The sequence below is a fragment of the Coffea arabica genome, chromosome 2c, assembly GCF_036785885.1.
Source record: "Coffea arabica cultivar ET-39 chromosome 2c, Coffea Arabica ET-39 HiFi, whole genome shotgun sequence".
Lineage (NCBI taxonomy): Eukaryota > Viridiplantae > Streptophyta > Magnoliopsida > Gentianales > Rubiaceae > Coffea > Coffea arabica.
Genome location: NC_092312.1, coordinates 19,781,328 through 19,803,926, shown reverse-complemented (window position 1 = coordinate 19,803,926; position 22,599 = coordinate 19,781,328). Strand labels below are relative to the sequence as shown.

Below are 22,599 nucleotides of genomic sequence, written 5' to 3'. Positions count from 1 at the left end.
CAAGTCCACCAAAGTAATTTCACTTTTCGGTTGCCTGCCTGCCTGCCATGAAATATTGCGTCGTCGGACCATCATGTGTTTTACTTTTCTTTTCTTTTCTTTTCATAGTCCGTGGCCGGAAAAGAAAGGAGAAAATGCATGATAAGATTCTACCTACTACACGATTTTCGATTTCATGCGCAATCATAAATTTTTTTTTTTTTTCGAGCGATGTATTATGTTAGTCTCCAATTCGGAGTCTCCTGATCGCTGGCCCACATCATTTAGCGTCTGAAAATCAATGGTGATGATGTACTAGAACAGAATACTTTATTATTATTGGGTATACAGATGAAATCCACTCTCCAGAAACGTTTATGCGTGCGCTGCGCTATACATACAGCCAATCAATCGTGCTATTTATCAATAATCTGTCTATGGAAAACTACTTCAGGATTATATACACCACAACAGCACAGAGAGTTTTCTTGATGTCAGTTTGAATATGATACAACATGATATGATGATGATGACAGAAGCTAGAGTTGTTGAACATCAAGATCGCAACACATGGCCATGGCTGCTGTATTCCTTTCGGACCAATGATACAATCACAGTTACGTCATCAAGCTTCCCACCTTTGCGCGTTGGATCGCCAGCTGCGCGAGCTGCATCGGTAAACGGACTTCTTTCGGTAGAGGATCTGCCCACCTCTTGTGCTCCTGCCGCCAACATTTCCGCAATTCTCTAAACCAATTGAATTGAACAGAATCAGAGCATGCTAAGAAACTGTGAAGAACCTTGAATGGAACGTGGAAGTGTCGCAAATGAAATCCTAGGTCGTACAATGAATGTTTCACAAGCATGCAGTTGCAGGTTAAACAAATTGGCAGGAACCACAACGCTTGCAAATGTGTGCCCTGGGAAATTACGTGATATTGCATTGCACAAGGATGCTGAATAATGAGCGGCCCGGAGTTGGGTCGGTTCCCTACTAAACGCCCCAAGCAGCCACCTCCCTCCCCCTCTCCCCAGGTAAGCATAAGAGAAGACAAACAACGGAGAAAGAGAATGAAGGGCCCTCTTGCTAACGCACTCAGTTTGACTGGGTCACAGCTGAGGGAGCTATTTCTCATGGGTCATTTCATGCTAAAACAATGCCGAATTTGCAAGTGGTGGAGCATGGAGAGAGAGATTAGCTAATTTTTCTGTCCGGATCTCATCAAAACTCAGAAATCTTGATCAAGATGCAGCAGACCTTTGGTCGTCTACCAGCGCTCAATGAAGCTGAGACTATTGATACTATCTCTTGCTCATACAAATTGTCAAAGAGTCCGTCTGTTGCAATAATGATAACGTCACCCTCCTCCAATTCAATCTCGTACTCCTGAAGCAGAACATATTCAAAACTTACCTTTCATCGAGTTGTTGTGGATATCTACAGCTATTTATTAATGTATCAGAAGGATTGAGTTTGCAACAACACACCTCCAAAAGTTCGGATGGGTCATGGCCCCTTTGAATCTGATATGGGAAATTGAACTTGTAGGTCATCCGATGTGACCTTTCGAAAACCACACCATTTCTGAGTATTAGAAATCCAGAATCTCCAATATTAACCACATGAAGGGCCTGTCAGCAAGTACAAGTTAACATCAGATCAGCTCCAGAGGTGCTTGAAAAGCATTTTTCAGTTGGGGCTTATTACAACTATGAAGCAAATATGCTCATCAGTTCTGATGCAAAATCAGTTCTTTGGGAATGGATATCCATATCAATTCCATCACCATCATTAGATATTTTATAAACTAGGTATGATGTGATGCTACATCTACTTGTATGGCAATTGAGTCGTGTCATATTTTGGGGCCATTCTACGTACGTTGTACATTGTCATGATCGACTTATAATCGTGTAGACCCTATGTGGTAATTTATATTGATTGGCAAATGGGTTTCATAAATGTATAATTAATATGTTTAAATACTTGCGATTAAGTGCAAACTGTGTTATCAGTTGAAGGAACAGTGTGAGGAAAATACGACAGATCAAATTCTTATTCAGGATCTATATATCACAGGCAGCAAAAGTTAAGCCAGAAAGAAACTCTGAAGTCATGAGACACTATACCTGACCATCAAAGTGAGCAACCAACACAGTTGAGGATCCAGGAGACTGGGACTCAGCAACACTTAAACTAAGGACCTCTTCTGGGGTGGCTCTTACTCTTACTCTTCTTCTTCCTCTTCCTATAGTTATGGATCCGTTGCCCTCTGAGACAATCTTTTCACAATTCTCCATGAGTTCCCTGGCATAAACTCCTGCATCAATACCTGAACAAGTAGACATAAACTGATTCAACTCTCAATTGAAATTCCATAAAAATTCCATGAAGAAACATGGCTGCTCTTGTTCAACTGGATAACTGAGCTGTTTGGACAAACGACACTGCATTATTCTTTCTGCAGAGGCAAAACTAGCCGTCTTGAAAACTCTGAAAAATTGCCTTAGAAGAAATAGTTGTAGTGATCACATGTTCATATGAGAGAGACCAGTAAAAAAGATTAGAAGTTAAAAAAAAAAAAAAGAAGCCAACTCATTACAGGTTCTGCAAACAGTGCAAAATAATAATAGGGAGCTTACCGCGATCCGACCATCGGCCAACCCCATCTGCTATTCCCAACCAATATCGGCCAGAGATAAAGTATGCATCCTCTCCACCCGTCAATAGCTGAAAATTATTTTCTATTGAATCACTTACTGCATAACAAAGTTTACTATCATAACAAAGACAGGCTAATAACTTATTTATTATTCTATTAAAAGTTCCAATCAATTGCTAAAGCCAAGACATTCGAGAACCAGAAAGAACCAATGGGGACTCAAATTATAATTGATTGAATCGCAGCAGTTCATTCCCTTTATAATTTCCTAACTATATATAGATAATTCTTTGCCAAACCAGGAACGTGCTTTAAAGCAATGCCATGGAGGTTTGCAAACAGAAAACCACTTAAAAGGGGCTATCCAGAGGACCTAACAAGTGATGTTCAGATATAAAACCAAAACATTGTTCTTCTAATTTAAAACATAAACTGTCGCCAGATTGTGTAAATGCAAGATGTACCTTAGCGGGATGTGGCAACAATGCAGCAGCAGATGATAAAACAATTTCTGCTATGGGGATTTCCTCACTGTTAAGAATTGAACCAAAAAAAAAGGAAGAAACATAATTAATTACATGCTCATTTAACCCAAGATACAACTCTCTGATTTCTGAAACATCAACCGGGCAATATTAGTAAAAGCAGCACCAAAGCTATGCGGAAAAATGTCAAAATTGCTCATAGTGAGGGAAATGCAATGACTGGTTCTCACTAGGGAAAGAAAAACTGATTCACAAACTGGATAATTCCTTTCCTAAAGAAGAAAGTCTTTCCTAATACCGTTCATATTTTTCCCAGCATTATATTGACTACAAAGGACATCTTATTAATGAAGATAGTCGTTCAAATTGTTAACACAAGAGCACAAAAATGGATAACTGAAGCATCTTATAAGCGAGATTGAGCGGGATACCCATCCACTGGAACTTCCGGGGATTCCAATTGTATGATTTCAAGACTTGATCTTTCAGAATTGTCACTTCTTTGTAACTTGTCCAGACCTATTCCTGCTTCTGAGAGTACGATTGACTGGTCACTTTTGATCTGCCAAAGCGTGTAAACTAGGATGAAATTCAGCTATCATAATCACAAATGAGAAGTATGTTGCTCTCAAAACTGGTTGTTATTGTTGACAATTCATGTTTTTAAGCAATGATATTGGGAGGGGCATGTGTAGTCAGAAGTAAACTCAAAAGGTAGATAAAACTAAACGCATGTATGATACAAGCTACCTCCCAATACACTCAACATGCTTCAGTTTTATGACTTGCATACTTTAATTAGTCATACCTGGGTTCCCAGCCACTTTACAAGAAAGCCAGCCAAATTAACATAAACCTTACCAAACAATTATCCAATGCCAATAACAAAAATTTCACCATTTCCTCATGTCATGCAAATCACCAAACACTTGCAGAGAACAGAAAAATTGACATGCATCTGTGATCATATTAACACCAACATAAAATGCATAGCTGACCTCTGATATTTGGATGGATGTATCTTCTTCTCCAAAAGTGTCAACTGCAATACAACCAGCTTCCTCATCAAGAGTTGGTTCAGCATCAGTTTGAGGAGACACAGGCATGACTTCAATGGTGTCATTGTCACTGCTATCATCCATGATTATATTATTTATCCCAGATTCTAAACTATGAGACTCACTATCTCCAGGCAAATCCAGAAGTTCAACACTCTCGGAATCACTTTCCTGGTGAACAGTATCTGTTACTTCTGTAGGCGACTCAGGCTTCACAGATACCAACTGTTGCAGAACTTCATTATCTCCTTTACCATCAAGTAATACCTCAGAAGTTTCGCCACTTCCTTTTTTACTACGTTTTTCAAGCACAGAGACTGTTGACAGAGTATCATCGGCATCTATAAGAGTATTTGCATTTAACTCGGAACTAGAAACGTTCCAAACTTTTTCTACACTTAAACCAGAAACAGGCACTTCAGCATTTAACTTCTCACTTGATTTACTAGGTCCTTCCAGAAAACTACTAGTACTGCTCTCTTCATTAGTACTAACAACCCCTGAAGTGCCACTATCAGCGACCAAATTTGAGCTGTGAACCCTGACTTCTCTTTCCATTTTTTTGACTATAACCTTCCTCTCGTGATCACCATCCAAAACCTTCACCACCCTAGATTCCACCTGACCGTCACTTTCCCCTCCTTTATTGCTCAAACTGGATTGCTTTAATTCATCATCCTTCATAGCCTCACGGGGGTCCCCAAACTGAAAGACTATACTACCATCAGAATGCTCTGCCACAAAAATCCACAAAATCACAAATACAAACCAAACAGATACTATATCAGATAAAGAAGCAACTGCAAAGCCCTTAACTTTAACAAATAATCATAGACTCATAGACACACAAAGAAAGACGAAATTAATCTAAATCCAAAAGCCCAATAAGACATAGAAGGATAGGTAAACGCACAAGTGGGGAAAGAGAGCAAATTTAGTGCCAGTACCACGGGTGGAAATGATGTCAATTTTCGATGAGGAAGAAATTGAGGACGAGGATTCATTATTACTTATACAGAACAAAAGTTGCTTTTCTTTCCTTCTTCTTGGAACCCTGGGGTTGGCAAAGGAAAGAGCTGGGAGGGAAATAAAGGGATTCTGAGGTGGACAGCGAGGGATGAGGAGGGAGAGGCTGGTGATAGCGCGGGAGTTGAGAATGCTACAGAGGCAATCAGCCATCATTCCAGATTAAGAAATGGACAAGGTCATAAAGCTGAAAACTTTGAAGGTTGTTCTATGGTTCAAGGCTTAAATTTGGCCTTAAATTTGGTTTAAAGGTGAGGAAATTGACATTGACAATGGAACTATTGAGAATTGAGTGAGTAGCCGGTGGCGAGTGGCGACAACATCAAACTGCTAGTGGTTGTGGGGCTGTGGATTGAGACTTGAGAGGATAGTGCAAGGGAAGAATTAAAAATTGCTGGTACTTCTAAAATGCCTACGAAACGACGAATAGAAATTGAATCGAGTTGACCATTCAGTAATTTACATAGCTGTGGTCAAATGTAAATTACACTGCGTACTTCAAATTTTTGAAGTGCTGTTCTTACCCATTTGGAACTTAATAGGCTTAGCTTTGCACTGCCATAGGATTATGCATCGCAGCTTGCCTTTGCACTAAAGTATTAAACCGATGAATATTGGCAAACAACAGAGGGCCATTCATCTGTTGCTATTTACCTTTGTACCAGCCAAGGTATTCCGTTGCCCTGCTTCAGTTTCAACCTTGTTAACAATACTGTGCCTGAGATGCAATTTAAACAGAGCCCGCATGGGAAAAAGGCCGGGTCTTTCTTGAATTAGATTTAGAAGTAAAGCGAAGCATCAGCTAGGTAACTGGAGCAAGCCATTGACATGATAAGTTCTTGATGGAGGCAAGAAGGAATTGCCGTGATCCTTGAATGTTAGCATCAGTATAGCTTTAAAACAACAGTAAGGAAAGAATAAAATGACTTGGTGACATATGAAAGAAATAGAAAGAGAAAAGCAAAGATTCGTTTCGTGCATCATGAGGATTCTTCAACTCCTCCAAGAGTAAATTACACGAAGCAATTAGAATTCCGAACGAGAGTTGCGACAATTAAGTAAAAGAAAAATTAGTACGACGCAGAGTGTTTTTATTTTTGCTTTTGCTCATTTTTTGGTTTAGAACTAGTACAAAATACGAAACTCTTTGTATTTTTTTTTTTTGGCTTTTTATCATGCAAGTTTTTGAGACAATGAAAACTTGTCTGAATCGCATGGAAGAGCAGCCCTTCTGTTGTAAGTTGCGTATGTGACCATTGCTGTTTTTCAAGTACCCCATGGAGGAATCAGGAATGAGTAATCAGCAGGGATGATGTCTTCTTCTGTTCTGACTAAAGAATATTAGAATATCAGCATTACGAAAACTCTTACAGGACAGGCTGAAATCTTCCTGCAGTCTTTCTTGATGAGTTTTGAGTGCTTGATCCATCATTCCATCCTTAATTCTTTTACAACAGAGATGGCCTTTTTTTTTTTTTTCTTTTAATCAAGGAAACAGAGAGGGTTACTGCATTTAGAATCTTGCAGTCGTATAATAATCTGATAATGGGCAGTAACGTTGCTTCATGATCATCCATAGACCGTGCCACGAACAAACCCACTCCAAAACCTTGCAAGAGTATCATTACAGTTCTTAGTCTAATTTTTTTGGTTTTGTTTGAACACTTAATTACCGTCACTTTTTCTGCTAAATCTTGACCCCGCGTGCAAAGCTTTGGTATCACAAATCAGGAATGATTTTTAACGACAACATTTTCACTGCTTGACTGGAAATGTTAATGTTTTAAAGGCCAATTTCTTCTTATCAGAAAAGAATATTTGTTAGCGTTGCTTCCAACGTTCAAATTTAGCACGCTTTTGTATGCTATGATTGTTCAATTACGAAATCATGTTTTAAGATCACAAAAACCTGTGAACAATATTGAGGATCAGAGAGAAAATCTCGAAGTATCCTCCTTAGATGCTTAGGGAGCTCAATTCATCTAGCAGTAACTGCGTTAACTATAAAACTAGAGGAGAATGAATGGTCCACGTGGAATAGACAAATACGGTGGGTGCAGATGGAGCTCATCATCTCATTGGTCCGAAATCTATCCAACAGAGATGTTGGATTTCACTCATCCTACTTGGCTCCTCAGGAAGCTCCTCTTTTGATCCTCCCCCTACCCTCTCAGGTTTCCCCATGACCATATAACAAGCCAAGTCTGCATTTAGTAGCCAACAAACTTGAGACCAACAATATTTTGGTGTCACCGTTCACCGCTAATCTTTCTGCACAAAGTAAGAGAAGGGTAACAAGTAAAAGGGAGCGAGACTATGGCTGCCACATCTGCTGCAGTACTAAATGGATTGGGCTCTCCCTTCTTGACTGGTGGAAGGAAAAGTCAGGCCCTGCTGGCTTCACCAGCTGCAGCTAGAGTCGGTGGTGCTGCTGCTGTTGCTCCAAAGAGATTAGTTGTGGTAGCTGCTCGTCCTCCCAAGAAGTCATGGATTCCTGGTGTTAGAACTGGTCCAGGCTTCCTTGACCCCGAGCATCTCGATGGCTCGTAAGCAACCTTTCACTCTCTCCCTTTGACTACCTCTTTTGCTAGAGTTATGGCAACTGCTGTATTAACATTTCTAGTTTATTTATAAAAAAAAAAAAAAGAAAAAAAGAAAAACTTTTTCGTGCTCCTGCTATATATTTTTTACTCCCTGCATCCCACTCTACCCAGTCTCCTATAGCATGTGATTTATGTTAGCTGCATCTATGCATCGCAGGCTCCCTGGTGACTACGGTTTTGATCCACTTGGTCTTGGCAAGGATCCAGCATTCTTGAAATGGTATAGAGAAGCTGAGCTCATTCATGGCAGATGGGCAATGACTGCAGTTGTTGGAATCTTTGTTGGCCAGGCATGGAGTGGTATCCCATGGTTTCAAGCTGGCGCTGACCCTGGTGCCATTGCGCCCTTCTCCTTTGGTTCGCTCCTCGGTACTCAACTCCTACTCATGGGGTGGGTTGAGAGCAAAAGATGGGTTGATTTTTTCAACCCTGACTCACAATCTGTAGAATGGGCCACACCATGGTCTAGAACGGCTGAAAACTTCGCAAATGCTACTGGTGAACAAGGCTATCCTGGCGGAAAATTCTTCGACCCATTGGGAGTTGCTGGAACACTCAGGGATGGAGTTTACATTCCTGACACTGAGAAGCTTGAGAGACTAAAGTTAGCAGAGATTAAGCATGCAAGACTTGCCATGGTAGCTATGCTAATTTTCTACTTTGAGGCAGGCCAAGGAAAGACACCCCTTGGGGCTATTGGTTTGTCAGCTGTATAATTCCAACAATGATGTAAAAACTGATTGCCTGTAGAAAGAAGAAATCAGAGCAGAGTTCCTCCACGATAATTCAATTTTTTTTTTTTTTTTTTTTGGCAATGTTCCGTTCCCCCAACATTTAAGCAAAGTGCAACCTGCCGTATGGATCCGCAATATTGTACTAGACAGTCAATGAAAACTGTTTTGCATATGTCTGTAAATCAGGCAAAGATAAATTAGTCTTAAATATGCTACAAGCAAATATGGGAATTACCTGTATTCCTGTGATTAGTTAACCAACTATAAGTGCAAAAGATATGCCACCTACCAAGTCATCTTTAGCATTGGCGTAAAAATCTAAAGATTGGGCTAACATACAAATGCGAGCTGCTGAACAAAGAAGATTCCAACTCTGCTTTTTGAATCTCAAAAACATTTGAATTTTTATGTTATACAGGCAGTCACAACTCCATCTACCTAATGTAGAAACTGTTGGATTTGTCTTCAATATACTCAACAGATTTTAGCGGAGTTCTTCTACTAGATGCTGCAGATACCATCTAAAATGCGATACAAATGAGTCGCTGTAATTGTCAAAAAGCGGCTACCTACCAGACTCTTGGAAAACATAAAATTGCGGAAAGCAGGAAGCAAGGAGAAAATACAAGTTTCCGAACGGTTGCAACCAACCAGGCTACAGACACTCATTCACTGCCTGTGGCCATCAAAAATTCACCCTCACAGACCAAGTCACATCCAACATAGGCTTTTCCTTCCATCTTTGCTATTCCAAAGCGTTTCTGCAGCTTGATGAGTGTCATTCTCATGACCAAAGTGTCTCCTGCAATTACTGGCTTCCTAAACCTGACTTTGTCAATTCCAGCGAAGAAGAAATTCTCACGAGAGCCTCCCACTTCAGGTTGCAGCATAACCAAGCCACCCACCTGGGCCATTGCCTGTATCAAACAGCACCGCCATTATAAGATTTTGTTTATAGAGGTAGTTGATGAAAAAAAAACGAATCAACAAGTTAGGATGGTTACATTGACTGAACACTAGATCATCCAAAAACTAGACTTTATAATGTCCTAATGTAAAACAAAATAAATTCATCAAAACTTTGACAACAACAGGAGGCTAATTCTATTTCACATTGAGCCCAAGGCTTTTGGAGATCTTCAGAATCAAAAACCATAAGCTCTAGCTTGTGCTTTCTACTTTGTGAAACCTCAGCTACCTGTTAGTTTTTCCTCATTGACAAAAACAAGTATCTCATGAAAAGGAAAAATAATGTCAAAATAACAATAGTTAATTCCCACAACTAAGGATTATATGACGGCCAACCAGATTACTAAAGTGGAGCCTCACCCAGTATAGTACTAAACCATTTTTAAAATCCATGGACAGGGTTCCCGAAAAATAGATCTTAATATTGAGATATCTATCCAAATGGATAATTTTGACTGACTTGATCATTATTGTTTTGAACAAAACTTAAAAGATGTTTTTAAATGCTAGTACTTCCCTTCCATTCTTTTCCAATTTCTTCTTTCAAAATCCAATTTGATTAGCACTTGAGGTAACCTGGATAGGTTCTTTTGCTTAATAAGCCAAGATTGGCTCCCTATTAGAAAAACACCAATTGGTTAATAGAATAGCTTAACTATGAACAAGGTCATATGACTTGAAGTGAAACCAACCAGAGCATCTGCAGGAGTAAATTGGAACTGAAGAAGATGGATTCCAAAACAATAATAATAATAAGGTAACAATAACAAGAAAATAGCAGTCATGTGAAGGATAACATTACGAAGCAATACACCGTTTGCACAATTGTTAGCTGTAAGGTGTAAAAGCATGGTAACTAGAACCACTTACCACACTCATTAGAATGTGGTAAGGTGGTTAAAATGTAGACGTGATTACCATCTAATTAGTGCTCTGACATGGTAAAGACTAATACGATATAGCACTCATTAGAAGTTTAACAAGGTCTGGAGATGACTATTGAAGCTGAATATCCCAAATAAAGTGAAATTTTTGTCATGAAGAAGCCTAGATGCCCTAAGTTGATGGAAGGAAGGGTTCAAAATGAGCATGGTTCCACAACTCCTGCTGCTGAAACAAGGATATGAAAATTTCCCTGCTTCAGTTCCCAGTGGAGGTGCAATCTTTAAGCAGTGAAATTTCCAGTAGCCAGATTCTGAGGTTTAAGCAAGCTAAAGGCTGCACAGAGGATTTTCTGAATCCATCACTTAAATTACCATGAAAGGTAGTAGTAACCTTTGGTTGCTGTCAAACAATATAAATGTGGTGTCACAGGGGCATTGTAAGTCACTGACCAAGCATGTCGACATTCTTGGCCAGTTATCTAAGGGACTTCAAAGAAGCAAATAGAGGCCACAAGCAATACGTTTTAAAAGCAGCGGCAGGCAGGGTTTGATCCTAAACCAACAGGGGACGGGAACAGTTATTAATGATAATCGGATTACCAAGGGAGATCCAGGATAGAACGACTATACAATGCAAAGGTTGTACCAGTGAAAGAAGCAGAGGAATTGGCACAATGATTTGATAATAATAGCATTATTTCATTAATATGATTAGGTTGATGTAAAAACTAGATGTGGATTGTCAACTTCTCGGAAGATATGAAAATAAGTTTGAGAAGCATAGTGCATCTTTAGCTACACTGGACCAGGAAATAAAGTAGCACCACAGTTTGGCACAACATAGTCAACCAAGTAGAACAAATCTCCTATCACTCCTCATTCTCTGAGGTCAATGCTCTTGGCAGGTTGTCAAGCCAGTTTTCACTAAATGCAATTGCCTTTATTAGTAAGATGAAAAAGTACTGTACCATTAGAAAATATGCTCGACTTTCCATGTAAGTTGGAAAGGCATTCTGTGTTTTGAATGCATCTAAACTCTTAAGAACTGAACATTTTAATGGCTAATATCCAAATGTGAGCAATAAGGATTGCATAAAGTACTAGAGGCAAAAAAGAAGGCAACTTTAGGACGTTAAAACAAAAAATTTAGAAATAATTTCTGTAACAAATTGCAGTTGAATATTCTTTACCTCAACCATGAGAACTCCAGGCATAATCGGCCTCTCGGGAAAATGCCCAGGAAAGAAATTGTCATTTATGGTCACATTCTTGATAGCCACAGCTGAAACTCCAGGATTGTACTCAATCACTCTATCCACTAGTAGGAATGGAAAACTGCAAAACCCCGCATAGTTTTTAACAAAACAGGCTATTATTTTAATCCCCTTACATCTTTTGATATCATAAAACGATCCAGAGAATATTGAACGTTAAGCGCATTAATTCAGACCACCACCACAAAAGTCTAAAGAATTTGACTAACCGATGGGGCAAAATTTCACGAATTTGGTTGATATCCATAACTGTTGGAAATGCTGGAAACCCTGAAGTCCACAAAGATCCCACATGTCAATGTTGGATAAAACATACAAAGATCGAAACTTTACACTACAGGTACACAAATTTAATAGCTCATTCAACAGGAAACATGCAAAAATGCAATGTAGGCCAAGAGGTTAAGCCTCTTTTACATTGTTACTCGTCTTAGAAAGAGGTTCTAGCTACGTCCTTCCTACCCCTACCCTTGTAAACGTGAAAAATTAAGGGCAAAAAAAGAAAGAAAAAAAACGGACATTGCAACGAAAAGATGCATACTTAGTTCAATAGGGGTCTCAGTTTTGGCATCATGACTCTCATTAGGGGCACAGTTAGTGATGTGTGTCTTTTGGTTTTTCTTGAATTGGAGTTGGGATCTGGCAAAACCAATGGATTGTTGGTTAAGAGATATTGATTTGGGCAAGCAGGGCAAGGAGGCACTTTCAAGCCCTTTGTTGGAGGGAGAATTGAGAGTCGAGAAGAAAGACTGCAATAGAGCTGTTGATGCCATTGATAAATGCTCCTCTCTGTGCTTTGAGGGAAGTTATGATGGGGTGGAATAGGGGAAGATGCTGTAATTCACTTATTTGAAGAGGGATGCGGACGAGGAAAACAAGGTGGGATTCAGGAGAGTGGGTGATGATTTGTTTGGCTGGAAATCGGAGAGAGTCAAGTGAAGTGAGTTGAAGGCATGAAATGGAGGAGGCGGAGCAACCTAGGATTGGATTTTTAAACTACACTGTTGTACTTTGAGAGTTTTTTTGTTGCGAGTGTTTTACTCGGGGAGTTCGTCACTATGGGAAGGATCATGGTTCGTGGATGGCTAAGCTAGCAATGGCTTTTTAGTGGTACTTGTGTATTGCCGAGGGAATTTTTGATTGGATAGGTTTTAAACCTCCGTTCGGGCTATCTTTTGTTTGATTCATTTCATTCTACACATATTCTTTTATTAATTAAATTTAGTCCCTAAAACTAAAAGCAGAATCTTCCAAACATGGCATACCATCAATAGGAAAGAGTGCGTATGATTTTGAGATTGGTTAATCTTAACACTTAAAAATTGCTATTGCAATCTTAACACCAAAATAGAATATGATGGCGTTTTGAGATTGGGTGCTTTCATTTAGTCTTTTACTATTAATCTTAACAAAAATAAGCTTGGCCTTTTAGTGACTATAAAACAACACTAAGGAAATATATGTGGAATTGGTTGATTTTACTATAAATAATTATACACATTCAATTGTTTGAAGACCAAATCAAGGAAATTATAAATAACTACTGATGAGCAAACTAAGACTCTATTTGATAATTCAATTCGACACTTAAATTTTATGATTTCAGCTTTTAACAGCATTTGATAAATCAAAAATAGTACATTTGAATTAATTAATTAATTAATTAAGTGGTACTGAATTCTGTAAGCAAAAACTTGCTTCAAAAAAAATAAATGAGAAGGTATTTATTTATTACACTAATGTGATATACACTGAAATCTATCATATTTTGCAATTAACAATTCAATAAATTAATATATTCAGATTTCAAATTTTATAATTTAGTTTTTAAACTTTAATTTTATTAAACTCACCCTAAATTAAAGAAACCATATTTATAGTTTGATGCATATTACAAATTTAGATTATTTGCCATATTTCAAAAGTGGACTTTTCCAAAACAGTTATAAGATAGGACTTATTGTTTTATTTCAATGTAATTTTGAGAAGTTGACTTGGGGATAATAAACGTATTGTTTGAATTTTGATTTTTTTTTTTTTACTTTCATGAATAGTGAAAATTTAAAATTTATTGTGGGCTTTGAAAATTTTGAATATTATTGAATTACTAGTTATATAGTGAAAATCAAATTGTTCAATTTAACAAATTCAAGTTTGGTCAATAATATAAGAAATAGAAAAAGACAAAAAAAAAACCATGAATTGAATTTGGGATTATCTACCAATGAACATACTAGACACATAGTATGATGCATCACAGTTTGATTCAATATCTCTTATACGTAATCGTACGAGTTTATGTTTTATCAAGAACACGAAATTACTAGAAGAAGAAGAAAACGATCTAGTCAAGAACACATGGCAGTGTTTTTTTTTGTGGCAAAATCGTTCAAAATGTCATTTATATTTTACAAAATGACTTTTTTTTGTTATTTACTTTTAAAAATATAATTTTACGTCACTTATAAATTCACATGGATTAAATTTGGTCTCTACCTAGATTTTTGGTTAATTTTTTATTAGAATCCATCACGTGCCTTCTATGTGAACATTTTAAAGGGTAAAATTGTCAAATTAAATTTTACATAATTCGATTCATAATCTCTCGTATTTCACAAAATAAATTTTTTCATTTTTTACATTTCACAAAATAATTTTTTTCATCCCTCGTATTTTACAAAATAAATTTTTTCATCTCTCATTGATCATGTATACGAATAATTTTGTAATCCATGTATATATCTATTTGATTTTACCTATAAAGTACGAATAACATGTAATATATCTCTATTTGATTTCGCCTAAACGTATTATTTAGACGGAATCAAATAGATATGGATATGAGTTTAAAAAAAATGTTAGTTTTCACTCATATTCATTTTCTTTTATTCGAAAAGTGGAAAGAAAAAAGACATTTAATTTTAAACATTATTGAGTGTTTATATCGCATTAAAATTGGACAAAAAAATAAACAAAGGAAAAGTATGGCAAAAATAAGTAAGTGAGTAGCACTTTCAAATTTTAAAAACAATCACAAGACAGATAATTTAACTGTTGGTTTTAAAAGTGGTGAGTAGAAATTTTGAACTCAAATTGCAATTCGTTAGCATAACTATAGAATGCGAATTAGCACCGATTAATTATACGTCCTTAGTATACAATTTAATAAATGAATTATTACCAAAAGAGAAAAGGGCACAAATATTGGATAGATTCACATGTTGAAATTAAATAGATATATATATATATATATAGGTTTAAAACAAAATTGTTAGTTTTAAACTCATGTATATATCTATTGAATAGTATACGTATAACTACAATTAGTTTGTTTATATGAAATAAAATATAGATATATTACATATTATTCGTACTGCTTGGATGAAATCAAATAGATATACACATAGATTTTAAAAAAAAAACTACTCTTACACATAGTCAACGAGGGATGAAAAAATTCATTTTGTGAATGTGAAGAACGAAACCATTCATTTTGTGAAATATGAGGAATGAAACCATTCATTTTGTAAAATGTGAGGAATTATGAATCAGATTATGTAAAATTTAATTTAACAATTATGCCATTAAAAAATGATCACATGTAAGGCACGTGATGGATTCTAACAAAAAATCAGTTGGAAACCTAAGTAAGGACCAAATTTGATTAATTTAAATTTGTAAGAAACGTAAAATTATGCTTTTAAAAGCAAGGAATAAAAAATATTATTTTATAAAATATGAAAGACCTTTTTAATGATTTTCCTTTTGATCTGCGCAATTAACTTTTACATGTCTAAAAGATTTTCACCCAAAAAAGGGATAATTTCACAAACCTCCCATGGAATTTTTCACAAGTACAAAGAGCTCCCCTCAGATTTTAAAAATTATATATACCTCTCATATTTTTCTGTTTAGTAACAATATAGGTTCAAAAATTAAGATTTTCTTTCAAAAATCTTAAATTGCCTTTTTGTACAAACTATGAAAAATAAATATAATATACTTAATCATTTTCTTCCACACTTTGCAGAAATCAACAAGTCAAATCTCTAACAACTATCTAAACATAAATTCTAAAATCAAGTAGCCATTCAAAAGATCCCAAATTATATATATAGTATCAATACTTGTCACGATAAAAAAACACACAAAACTCCATTGACAACCAATTTTATACTCCAAATTAAATATCAATACTCCAATACATTTTCAATATAAGCTAATTTGATCTAGAACTATCATTACAACTTTCATATGTCCTTAAAAATATTAATATCTCAAAAGTAGAGAATAAATTCTACCTCCATAATAAAATTGTAATAAAAATTTATAATTTAATGAAAGAAATCATTATGTAATTATTAACATTTTATAAAAAATTTTCATAACAACAAACAAAATATGACAAATTCCACATCTTTAGTTATTCTTTCTATTTCAATCATCAATTTCATTATTTATTTCTCTATCACTGCAAGTCTCTTCATATTCTTCTAATTTAACACATAATCTACTCCTTTTGTAGATTTTGTAATTTTAATTTGCTAATATCCACAAAACTAAAGATAATAAAAAGAGGTTATATTAACTAGGGAATGGACAAGAGGCAAAAAATAGATTTTTTTTTTAGGTTTTGTAAATTTATTACCTTAAATTTAAAATTGTCTTCTAAGAGGAGGGCATTATAGGTATTTTACTATATCAAAGAAGGTAAGTATAATTTCTTAAACCTGATAGGAGCGGAGTGAAATTGTTAAAAACCTCAGGGAAGGTTTCTGAAATTATCCCCCAAAAAAAAAAGATTTTCTTTTTGTTCTGCTAAGACGTCCGCAATCCGCACAAGTAACTTTTACATGGCTAAAAGATTTTCACCAAAAAAAAATCATTTAAATGGGCAAAAAAATTAAAAACAAAATAAGGCTGTAACAGGGGGGTAATGTTGCATTCACGCACAGCCAGGCCCTACATTTTGTAGCCGCAAAGGTCCACTCAATGGGCAAACGCTAATTGGACTCTTGACTGTAGAACCCCCGGCCACTCCCCATTTTGCTCATCGGAGGAGAGCCGGAGATCGGCCCGATCCACCATCCCCATCCGCCGCCAAATCCTCCCCAGGCCCTGATGGACTTCCACCACGGACCCGTTGGATCCCCTTCCTCATCCACCTCTTCCACCGAGATTAACCCATCTAACTCCACTTCCTTCAACCACCAAAACGGTGGTCCTGCTCCCCACTGCAACGCCGCCGGAGCAAATAACTCCGACCCGATGCACTCCTGGTGGGAATCCATATCAAAAGCCCGCACTCGAATCCATCTCCTCTCTACTCTTCTCCCCGAAACCTCCTCAGTTCTCTCGTCCCTCGCCGACTCCGACCGCCCTGCCCGCTCCCTCCTCCTCTCTTCCGCCGCCTATTCTTCCATCTCATCTTCCCTCTCCTCCCCTTCATCCGGCTCCGGCGACGACTCTCTTTGCCAGTGGCTATACGACACCTTCCTCTCTGCTGACCCCGAACTCCGCCTCGTTGTCCTCTGCTATATCCCTCTCCTCTCCTCCCTCTATCTATCCCGCATCCACTCCTCCTCCACCACCTCTGCGATCTCCCCCACCCCTAATCTCGCCGGCTTCGAAGCTGTCCTTCTTGTCCTCTACTCATCTGAAGTTAAAGCTCGTTCGGGTAAACCCGTGCTCATTTCAATCCCTGATCTCTCTCAACCTTCTCTTTACCACTCCCCTCGAAATCCCCCTTCGAATAAATCGAACCCCATTAACAATAACCCCTCGTCTCGGCCTCTAGTCGGCGTTCTATCGCCTCCTCTCGAACCCCAGATGGCGGTGAAGTCTACTAAACGAGCCTCCATTGTAGGCATTGCCCTTGATTGTTATTATAAGCAGATCTCGCAAATGCCCAATTGGTCAAAGCTTGATTTTTGCAAATTTTCGGCAGATTGGGCAGGTCAGGATTGCCCTTGTAAATCTGATTTCGATGATTTTACTGCCCAAAAACCTGATAATTTTACTGAAAGTAGCAACGGGCTTTCGGGGGACTCGAGGGGTCATAATGAGATTGAGGATGTTGTGGAAGAAATTCGGCATTTGCGAATTGAGGGGAGGGACAAGGAGTTGAGGCCACAGGGGGTGAGAATTCCGCTGCCATGGGAGTTATTGCAGCCGGCATTGAGGATTTTGGGGCACTGCTTGCTGGGGCCTTTGATTACAGAGGATGTGAAAGATGCAGCTTCAGTGGCAATAAGGAGCTTGTATGCTAGGGCCTCCCATGACCTGAACCCGCAGGCCATTTTGGCGACTAGGAGTCTGATTCAGCTAGATAAGAGGGCGCGCGAGGCTGCTGCTGCTGCTGCAGCTGCAGCTGCCAGTGCTACCTCCAATGCTAATACACCCAGTAAGGCTAAAAAGCCTGAGATCCTTTTGGTTTCTAAGTGATATCAGAAGTGAATGAGATAACTTGCTTTAATTCTTGAATGTGAGTTTGTATGTGGAATTATGTAGGTATAGGTGTAGATTATACGCGAGTAAATGATTGTTGGTATGAGTAGCTTATTTTGAACTTGGAACTTAGCCTCAAAGTTGTGTATCATTATTATTGTGATATGAATAGGTGTTCCAATTGCTTATATTTCGACTTAATGTCCTTGTGTTTCCTGGTTAATGTTTTCCTGTTTGTTCAGAATTTAGATTCTTGGTTCTGTTCTTTGTGCATTGAGAAAATTTCTCTCTTTTAACTCGATTGTGTTTAGAAAATGTGTCAAGACATCTATTAATCATCAGTTTTTTTTTTCTTTTCTTTTTCCATTTTTTGTCTGTGTTGCTGTTCCATATTCACTTGGGATTTAGGTTTGAGGTAGGTGCATTGTTCGGGCAGAAACTGCACAGACTACCGGTAAGCTACGTACTGCATTTGTGATGACAATTGAGATATGCTAATTTGGGACTTTAATTTATAACTTTGAAATTGGGAGATTTGCATTGTATTCTGTGTAAGTTATTGGTAGCCACATTCTGCTTCATGGTGGCTTAGTGCTTTGCTGCGCCCCTCCTCTAGTCTTTCAGACTTCAGGGAGTGCAGAAATTAAATGCTAGTAAATGATTGTGAACTGGTAGGACTCCAATTGCTTTCCTCTTTGGCCGTGCTCTGTCCTGTTTTCCCAGCTCCAGGTCAAGATCAAGGTTCTACCATTCAGGAAATGTAATTGATTGATCTGTATGCATTATCTGGACCACTTTCTTTATGTTTTAAGTTCCTTTTTTGTTTTTGGGCAGTTCATCTAGAGTGATTAGGGATTGCTGTAATTAGAGGAATATCTGCCTTTGGATATCTACCTGTCTTGAGAGGGGTGGAGGAGGTGCTTCTCACGAATTTATCTAAACTCTTCTGAGGAGAGAAGCAGTCGCTTGATTGACAGAATAACCTTTAAAACCTTTCTGCATTAAAAATGTAATATGGCAATCTACAAAGTGCTTTTATGAGTTGCACTTGCAGATTGACGTTTCATTGCATAGCCTCGTTGACAAGCCAACGATGACTTACAAGTTTCCCTACTGATTTGATGGAGTAATCTCCTATTTGTACATATTTATTCCTACGCAAGGACTACAGTTTCCACTCTGGATTGGATGATTTGGTCCAGATGCTCTTCTTCAGCTTCCCATATCTGAGGCAGGGCTTCTTTGATATTGTGGATGCTACTCAACGCATGGTCAGCACCAGGAACAAGGTTGGAGCTCCCCACCTGCATCATTATTAGCTCACTTATTTTGATGCTGTTAAGGATCAACTGGTTTCCTTGGGAGTAATACTTTAGCAAGAGAGTATCCTAGTAAATAACAGTGCTGTGATCAATTTCAAAAGATGCAACAGTAGCATGATAGGCTGGTGAAGAAACTTACTATTACGGTATGAAGTCCAGCTAACTTTGCAGAAGCAATATTTCGAGCACTATCATCAAAAAAAATCTGAGAAAAAAGGACAAAAATTTGTCAATTGATCTATCTTCGCTGCACCAAGAAATTTAACTTCCATTTCAAACGAAGGCAACTGCAGCAAAAATCAACAATATTTCAGAACTTACAGTTTTGTTGGGGTCGACGTTTGCAATGCGAATGGCAGCTAGCATCGATGTTAGAGAAGGTTTACAGAGAATTTGCTGCTTCGCCGTGTTAAATATGGTCTTGCTCTTTGTCTCATCATTGATGGCGTCTCCAGAGATTGTTGTTTCGGAACTTTCTCCGGCGCTGTCATTGTCATCATCCGGCGTTCCGTTGGCGTGATCAGCAGAAGGTGCCTCCGGAGGTGGTGGATTGAGGGTTTCAAAGCATATCACACCTTCAAAACAATCTTCCAGGCCCAACCTACTCAGCACTTGAGCTGCGTGTGCTTTGTCAGCGTTGGTGAAAATCTGATTAAGCCCACCAGAATTAAACGCTCATTATTTTTGTTTATTGTGCTTTTTGTTAGGCAGAGCAAAAACTATTAGTACAGCAACAGCTTTGACATACTATTTTGCGCTGTGGCATGGAAAGCAGGAGATTCCTTAATATTGGATCAGGTTTGAGTGCATCATAGGGCAATCTCCCATGAACATAAGCATGAAACTCATCGTTGTCAAATTCGTAACCAAGATCCTGTTACAGGTGACCAAAAAAATTCCCCTAAGCAGTAGCATACTTTTTTCATCAGCCATAATAGGCAGAAGCGCTAGTAATAATTTAAAAAAGAGCCTGTCTACAAAAAGTGACGATAAACCACGACATTACTGAATCACGCGTTACTAAAGGGTAGATATAAATAAATATGCGAATCCTTAAAAGTTATGGAGGTAAATTATTCTTTTAGTTTGTCTCTATTGGTCAGTCGTAACGTCGCTAAATATAAAATTTTTATTTAAAAAATCTTAGCCGTAATGTGGCTTAATTAGTATAGAATTTTCCTTTAAAAAAAATCTTAATGCTGATATCATGAATGATTAATACAAATAGTTTATTAGTTATATGTAAGAATATGAATGATTAATGAAAGTTAATTCGTTATTTAAATTCTACTTTCGGAATTACATATATATCTTTAGCATTTTAAGCTATTTGGACAGTGATGACAACTGTACTTGAGTATTTGACTACGTACCTTGAGACCTGCCATAGTAGTCCCACATTCCTTGTACAAATCCAAACACATTTTTGGCACCTCAGTTCCTTCGATTCCCAGGTGATGCAGCATGAACTCTGTTGTCGTTGTAACAAAGGCATGATCAAGAACATATGTAGAAAAAGCCACTAGAAGAGGGGGGGGGGGGGTTTTTTTAGTAATAAGTTGAAGCTCTTGAATTCAGAACTTCTTATTTATAATTTCTCCCATTTTACCGTCCAATCCAACCCTCCATCGAAGGGGTTAATTAAGTTCACCATTTTTTTTGTTGTTATTTTGTAAATTCGCAGCTTTGTATTCATTGAACAATTAAAATACCATTAACACTGAAATTCGTAACATGAATAGACATCTAGTGCATAATCATCCAAGTTTAGCACCGCCATTGATAATACTGAAATAGCATGCTCAGAAACTCATCCATAGACCTCTGGAACCGTACCTTCTATATTCTTGCGGCAAGCCAAGTTGAGACCGGCGCTCAAAGGATACAATGTATCATCCATATCTGACAACAACATTCTCGACACCATCAATCATATGTTCCAAGTATAACCTATGTTCCGTTGGCCTCTACCGACCCTACGTGAAATCAAATTATTTTTTTTTCTTTTCTTTGCTTTTCATAAATACTGTCGACCCCCAAGATTTTGCTTTTCATGAATTTATGCACTCAAATGTGCCTTACCCATTACGTTTTTTTTTTTTTTTTTTCAAAAAATTTGTTTTCTTCAGGCCGCAGGTCAGGAAAGGGAAGAGAGAGAGAAAGGGGGGGGGGAGGCAGACAGAAGGACAACTGATACTATAAAGACAAGTTTGAGAAATTAGGAACTTTCATAAACTTTTAATTTCTTTTCTGACTATTCTTTCCTCTACGTATGAAAACTTTTAATCGGTTATTTCTGCATATTCGAAACGAGAGAAAACAATTCCTCTGGGTTTTCATTTCCTACGACTATAGCAATAGCACGATCTTACCAAAGAGCAAGCACTCATATTTGGCTCCACTGGCATTGGAGCTCCGCGCACCCACAACTTCCATTAGGATTTCTGTCAAACTGAGCTGCACAAAATTTTTCAGCTGTGATCAGCAAACGGGTACATCTCCAAAACAATACCGATGAATATTTACGCAAGAACTTGCTTTGGCTGAAGAGAAAAAAAAAAAAAAAAGACGCAGTTATATAACTGGCGATTATTTACCTGAAAATACAAGAAATGGAGCTCAAAACGCGGAATTTCTGGGGTTCTTTGCTCTATTGCAGGTTTTAGTATTGGCCTGGGCTATATGTATATATATATATATATATGCAACAGCACAGCGGGAATCCATATATCTTCCTTCACCTTCCTGACGGTACATATTCTGTTATTGGCCTTACTCCATAACTAATGGGTCCATGCATAAATCCATAAAAGGAGAAAAATGACAAAAGGGGATATGTCACGGCATTATTCCATATTCCCTACAGGCCCCACCACAGATTATCACACTCCCCTACTTATCATACCTTCCTCTTGTAAAGCAGCAGAAACTCGGCGGGCAAATGTAAATCTGCAGGAACTGGTACAAGGGAGGAAGGCTGCATGATTGAGTAACACTACACAGTGTCAGCCAAGAGGCAGCTTGGGGTCCCAAATTTTGAGGGCAAATCTTGGCCCAAATCCGCAAGGTAGTGGCCTGGTAGGTTTGTATAGGCTACATTATAAAATAACAAGTCAGGTGGGTTACACAAGGAATTAATATTGCGTTCATCGTCA

At 37.8% G+C, this 22,599-nt stretch overlaps 5 protein-coding genes across 10 annotated transcripts; 2 read left to right on the top strand and 3 right to left on the bottom strand.

Annotated features, from left to right (window-relative positions):
• Positions 1 to 292: 292 nt before the first annotated feature.
• Positions 293 to 6,009, bottom strand: LOC113726670 (uncharacterized). Of its 5 annotated transcripts, none has more exons than XM_027250505.2 (9): positions 5,736 to 6,009; positions 4,126 to 4,919; positions 3,559 to 3,689; positions 3,107 to 3,173; positions 2,623 to 2,710; positions 2,110 to 2,312; positions 1,468 to 1,611; positions 1,238 to 1,366; positions 293 to 726 (listed from the first exon to the last, which is right to left on the bottom strand). In XM_027250505.2, exons 1-9 carry the CDS (start codon positions 5,737 to 5,739, stop codon positions 535 to 537), a joined length of 1,752 nt encoding a protein of 583 aa, XP_027106306.1. In that variant the 5' UTR covers positions 5,740 to 6,009; the 3' UTR covers positions 293 to 534. The 5 variants fall into 5 exon arrangements, 4 of the variants coding, with proteins under 4 accessions (XP_027106306.1, XP_027106304.1, XP_027106307.1 ...); XM_027250503.2 differs by lacking the exon at positions 5,736 to 6,009 and adding an exon at positions 5,133 to 5,641; XM_027250506.2 differs by lacking the exon at positions 5,736 to 6,009 and adding an exon at positions 5,099 to 5,238.
• A 1,301-nt stretch (positions 6,010 to 7,310) lies between these two features.
• Positions 7,311 to 8,593, top strand: LOC113726667 (chlorophyll a-b binding protein CP24 10A, chloroplastic). The gene is made up of 2 exons (XM_027250501.2): positions 7,311 to 7,757; positions 7,972 to 8,593. Exons 1-2 carry the CDS (start codon positions 7,528 to 7,530, stop codon positions 8,528 to 8,530), a joined length of 789 nt encoding a protein of 262 aa, XP_027106302.1. The 5' UTR covers positions 7,311 to 7,527; the 3' UTR covers positions 8,531 to 8,593.
• A 307-nt stretch (positions 8,594 to 8,900) lies between these two features.
• On the bottom strand, positions 8,901 to 12,735 carry LOC113726668 (uncharacterized). The gene is made up of 4 exons (XM_027250502.2): positions 12,217 to 12,735; positions 11,885 to 11,945; positions 11,592 to 11,736; positions 8,901 to 9,465 (listed from the first exon to the last, which is right to left on the bottom strand). The coding sequence occupies exons 1-4, from the start codon at positions 12,446 to 12,448 to the stop codon at positions 9,214 to 9,216; spliced, it is 690 nt and encodes a 229-aa protein (XP_027106303.1). The 5' UTR covers positions 12,449 to 12,735; the 3' UTR covers positions 8,901 to 9,213.
• A 3,873-nt stretch (positions 12,736 to 16,608) lies between these two features.
• LOC113726665 (uncharacterized) lies at positions 16,609 to 18,310 on the top strand. The gene has a single exon (XM_027250498.2). The coding sequence runs from the start codon at positions 16,797 to 16,799 to the stop codon at positions 18,117 to 18,119; it is 1,323 nt and encodes a 440-aa protein (XP_027106299.1). The 5' UTR covers positions 16,609 to 16,796; the 3' UTR covers positions 18,120 to 18,310.
• Positions 18,311 to 19,092: 782 nt separating this feature from the next.
• On the bottom strand, positions 19,093 to 22,232 carry LOC113726666 (uncharacterized). 2 transcript variants are annotated; one of them, XM_072075028.1, is made up of 8 exons: positions 22,042 to 22,232; positions 21,817 to 21,896; positions 21,281 to 21,346; positions 20,818 to 20,915; positions 20,193 to 20,318; positions 19,766 to 20,092; positions 19,584 to 19,649; positions 19,093 to 19,426 (listed from the first exon to the last, which is right to left on the bottom strand). In XM_072075028.1, exons 2-8 carry the CDS (start codon positions 21,878 to 21,880, stop codon positions 19,277 to 19,279), a joined length of 897 nt encoding a protein of 298 aa, XP_071931129.1. In that variant the 5' UTR covers positions 21,881 to 21,896; positions 22,042 to 22,232; the 3' UTR covers positions 19,093 to 19,276. The 2 variants fall into 2 exon arrangements, with proteins under 2 accessions (XP_071931129.1, XP_027106300.1); XM_027250499.2 differs by having other exon boundaries at positions 21,817 to 21,901; positions 22,042 to 22,231.
• Between the last annotated feature and the right edge of the window lie 367 nt (positions 22,233 to 22,599).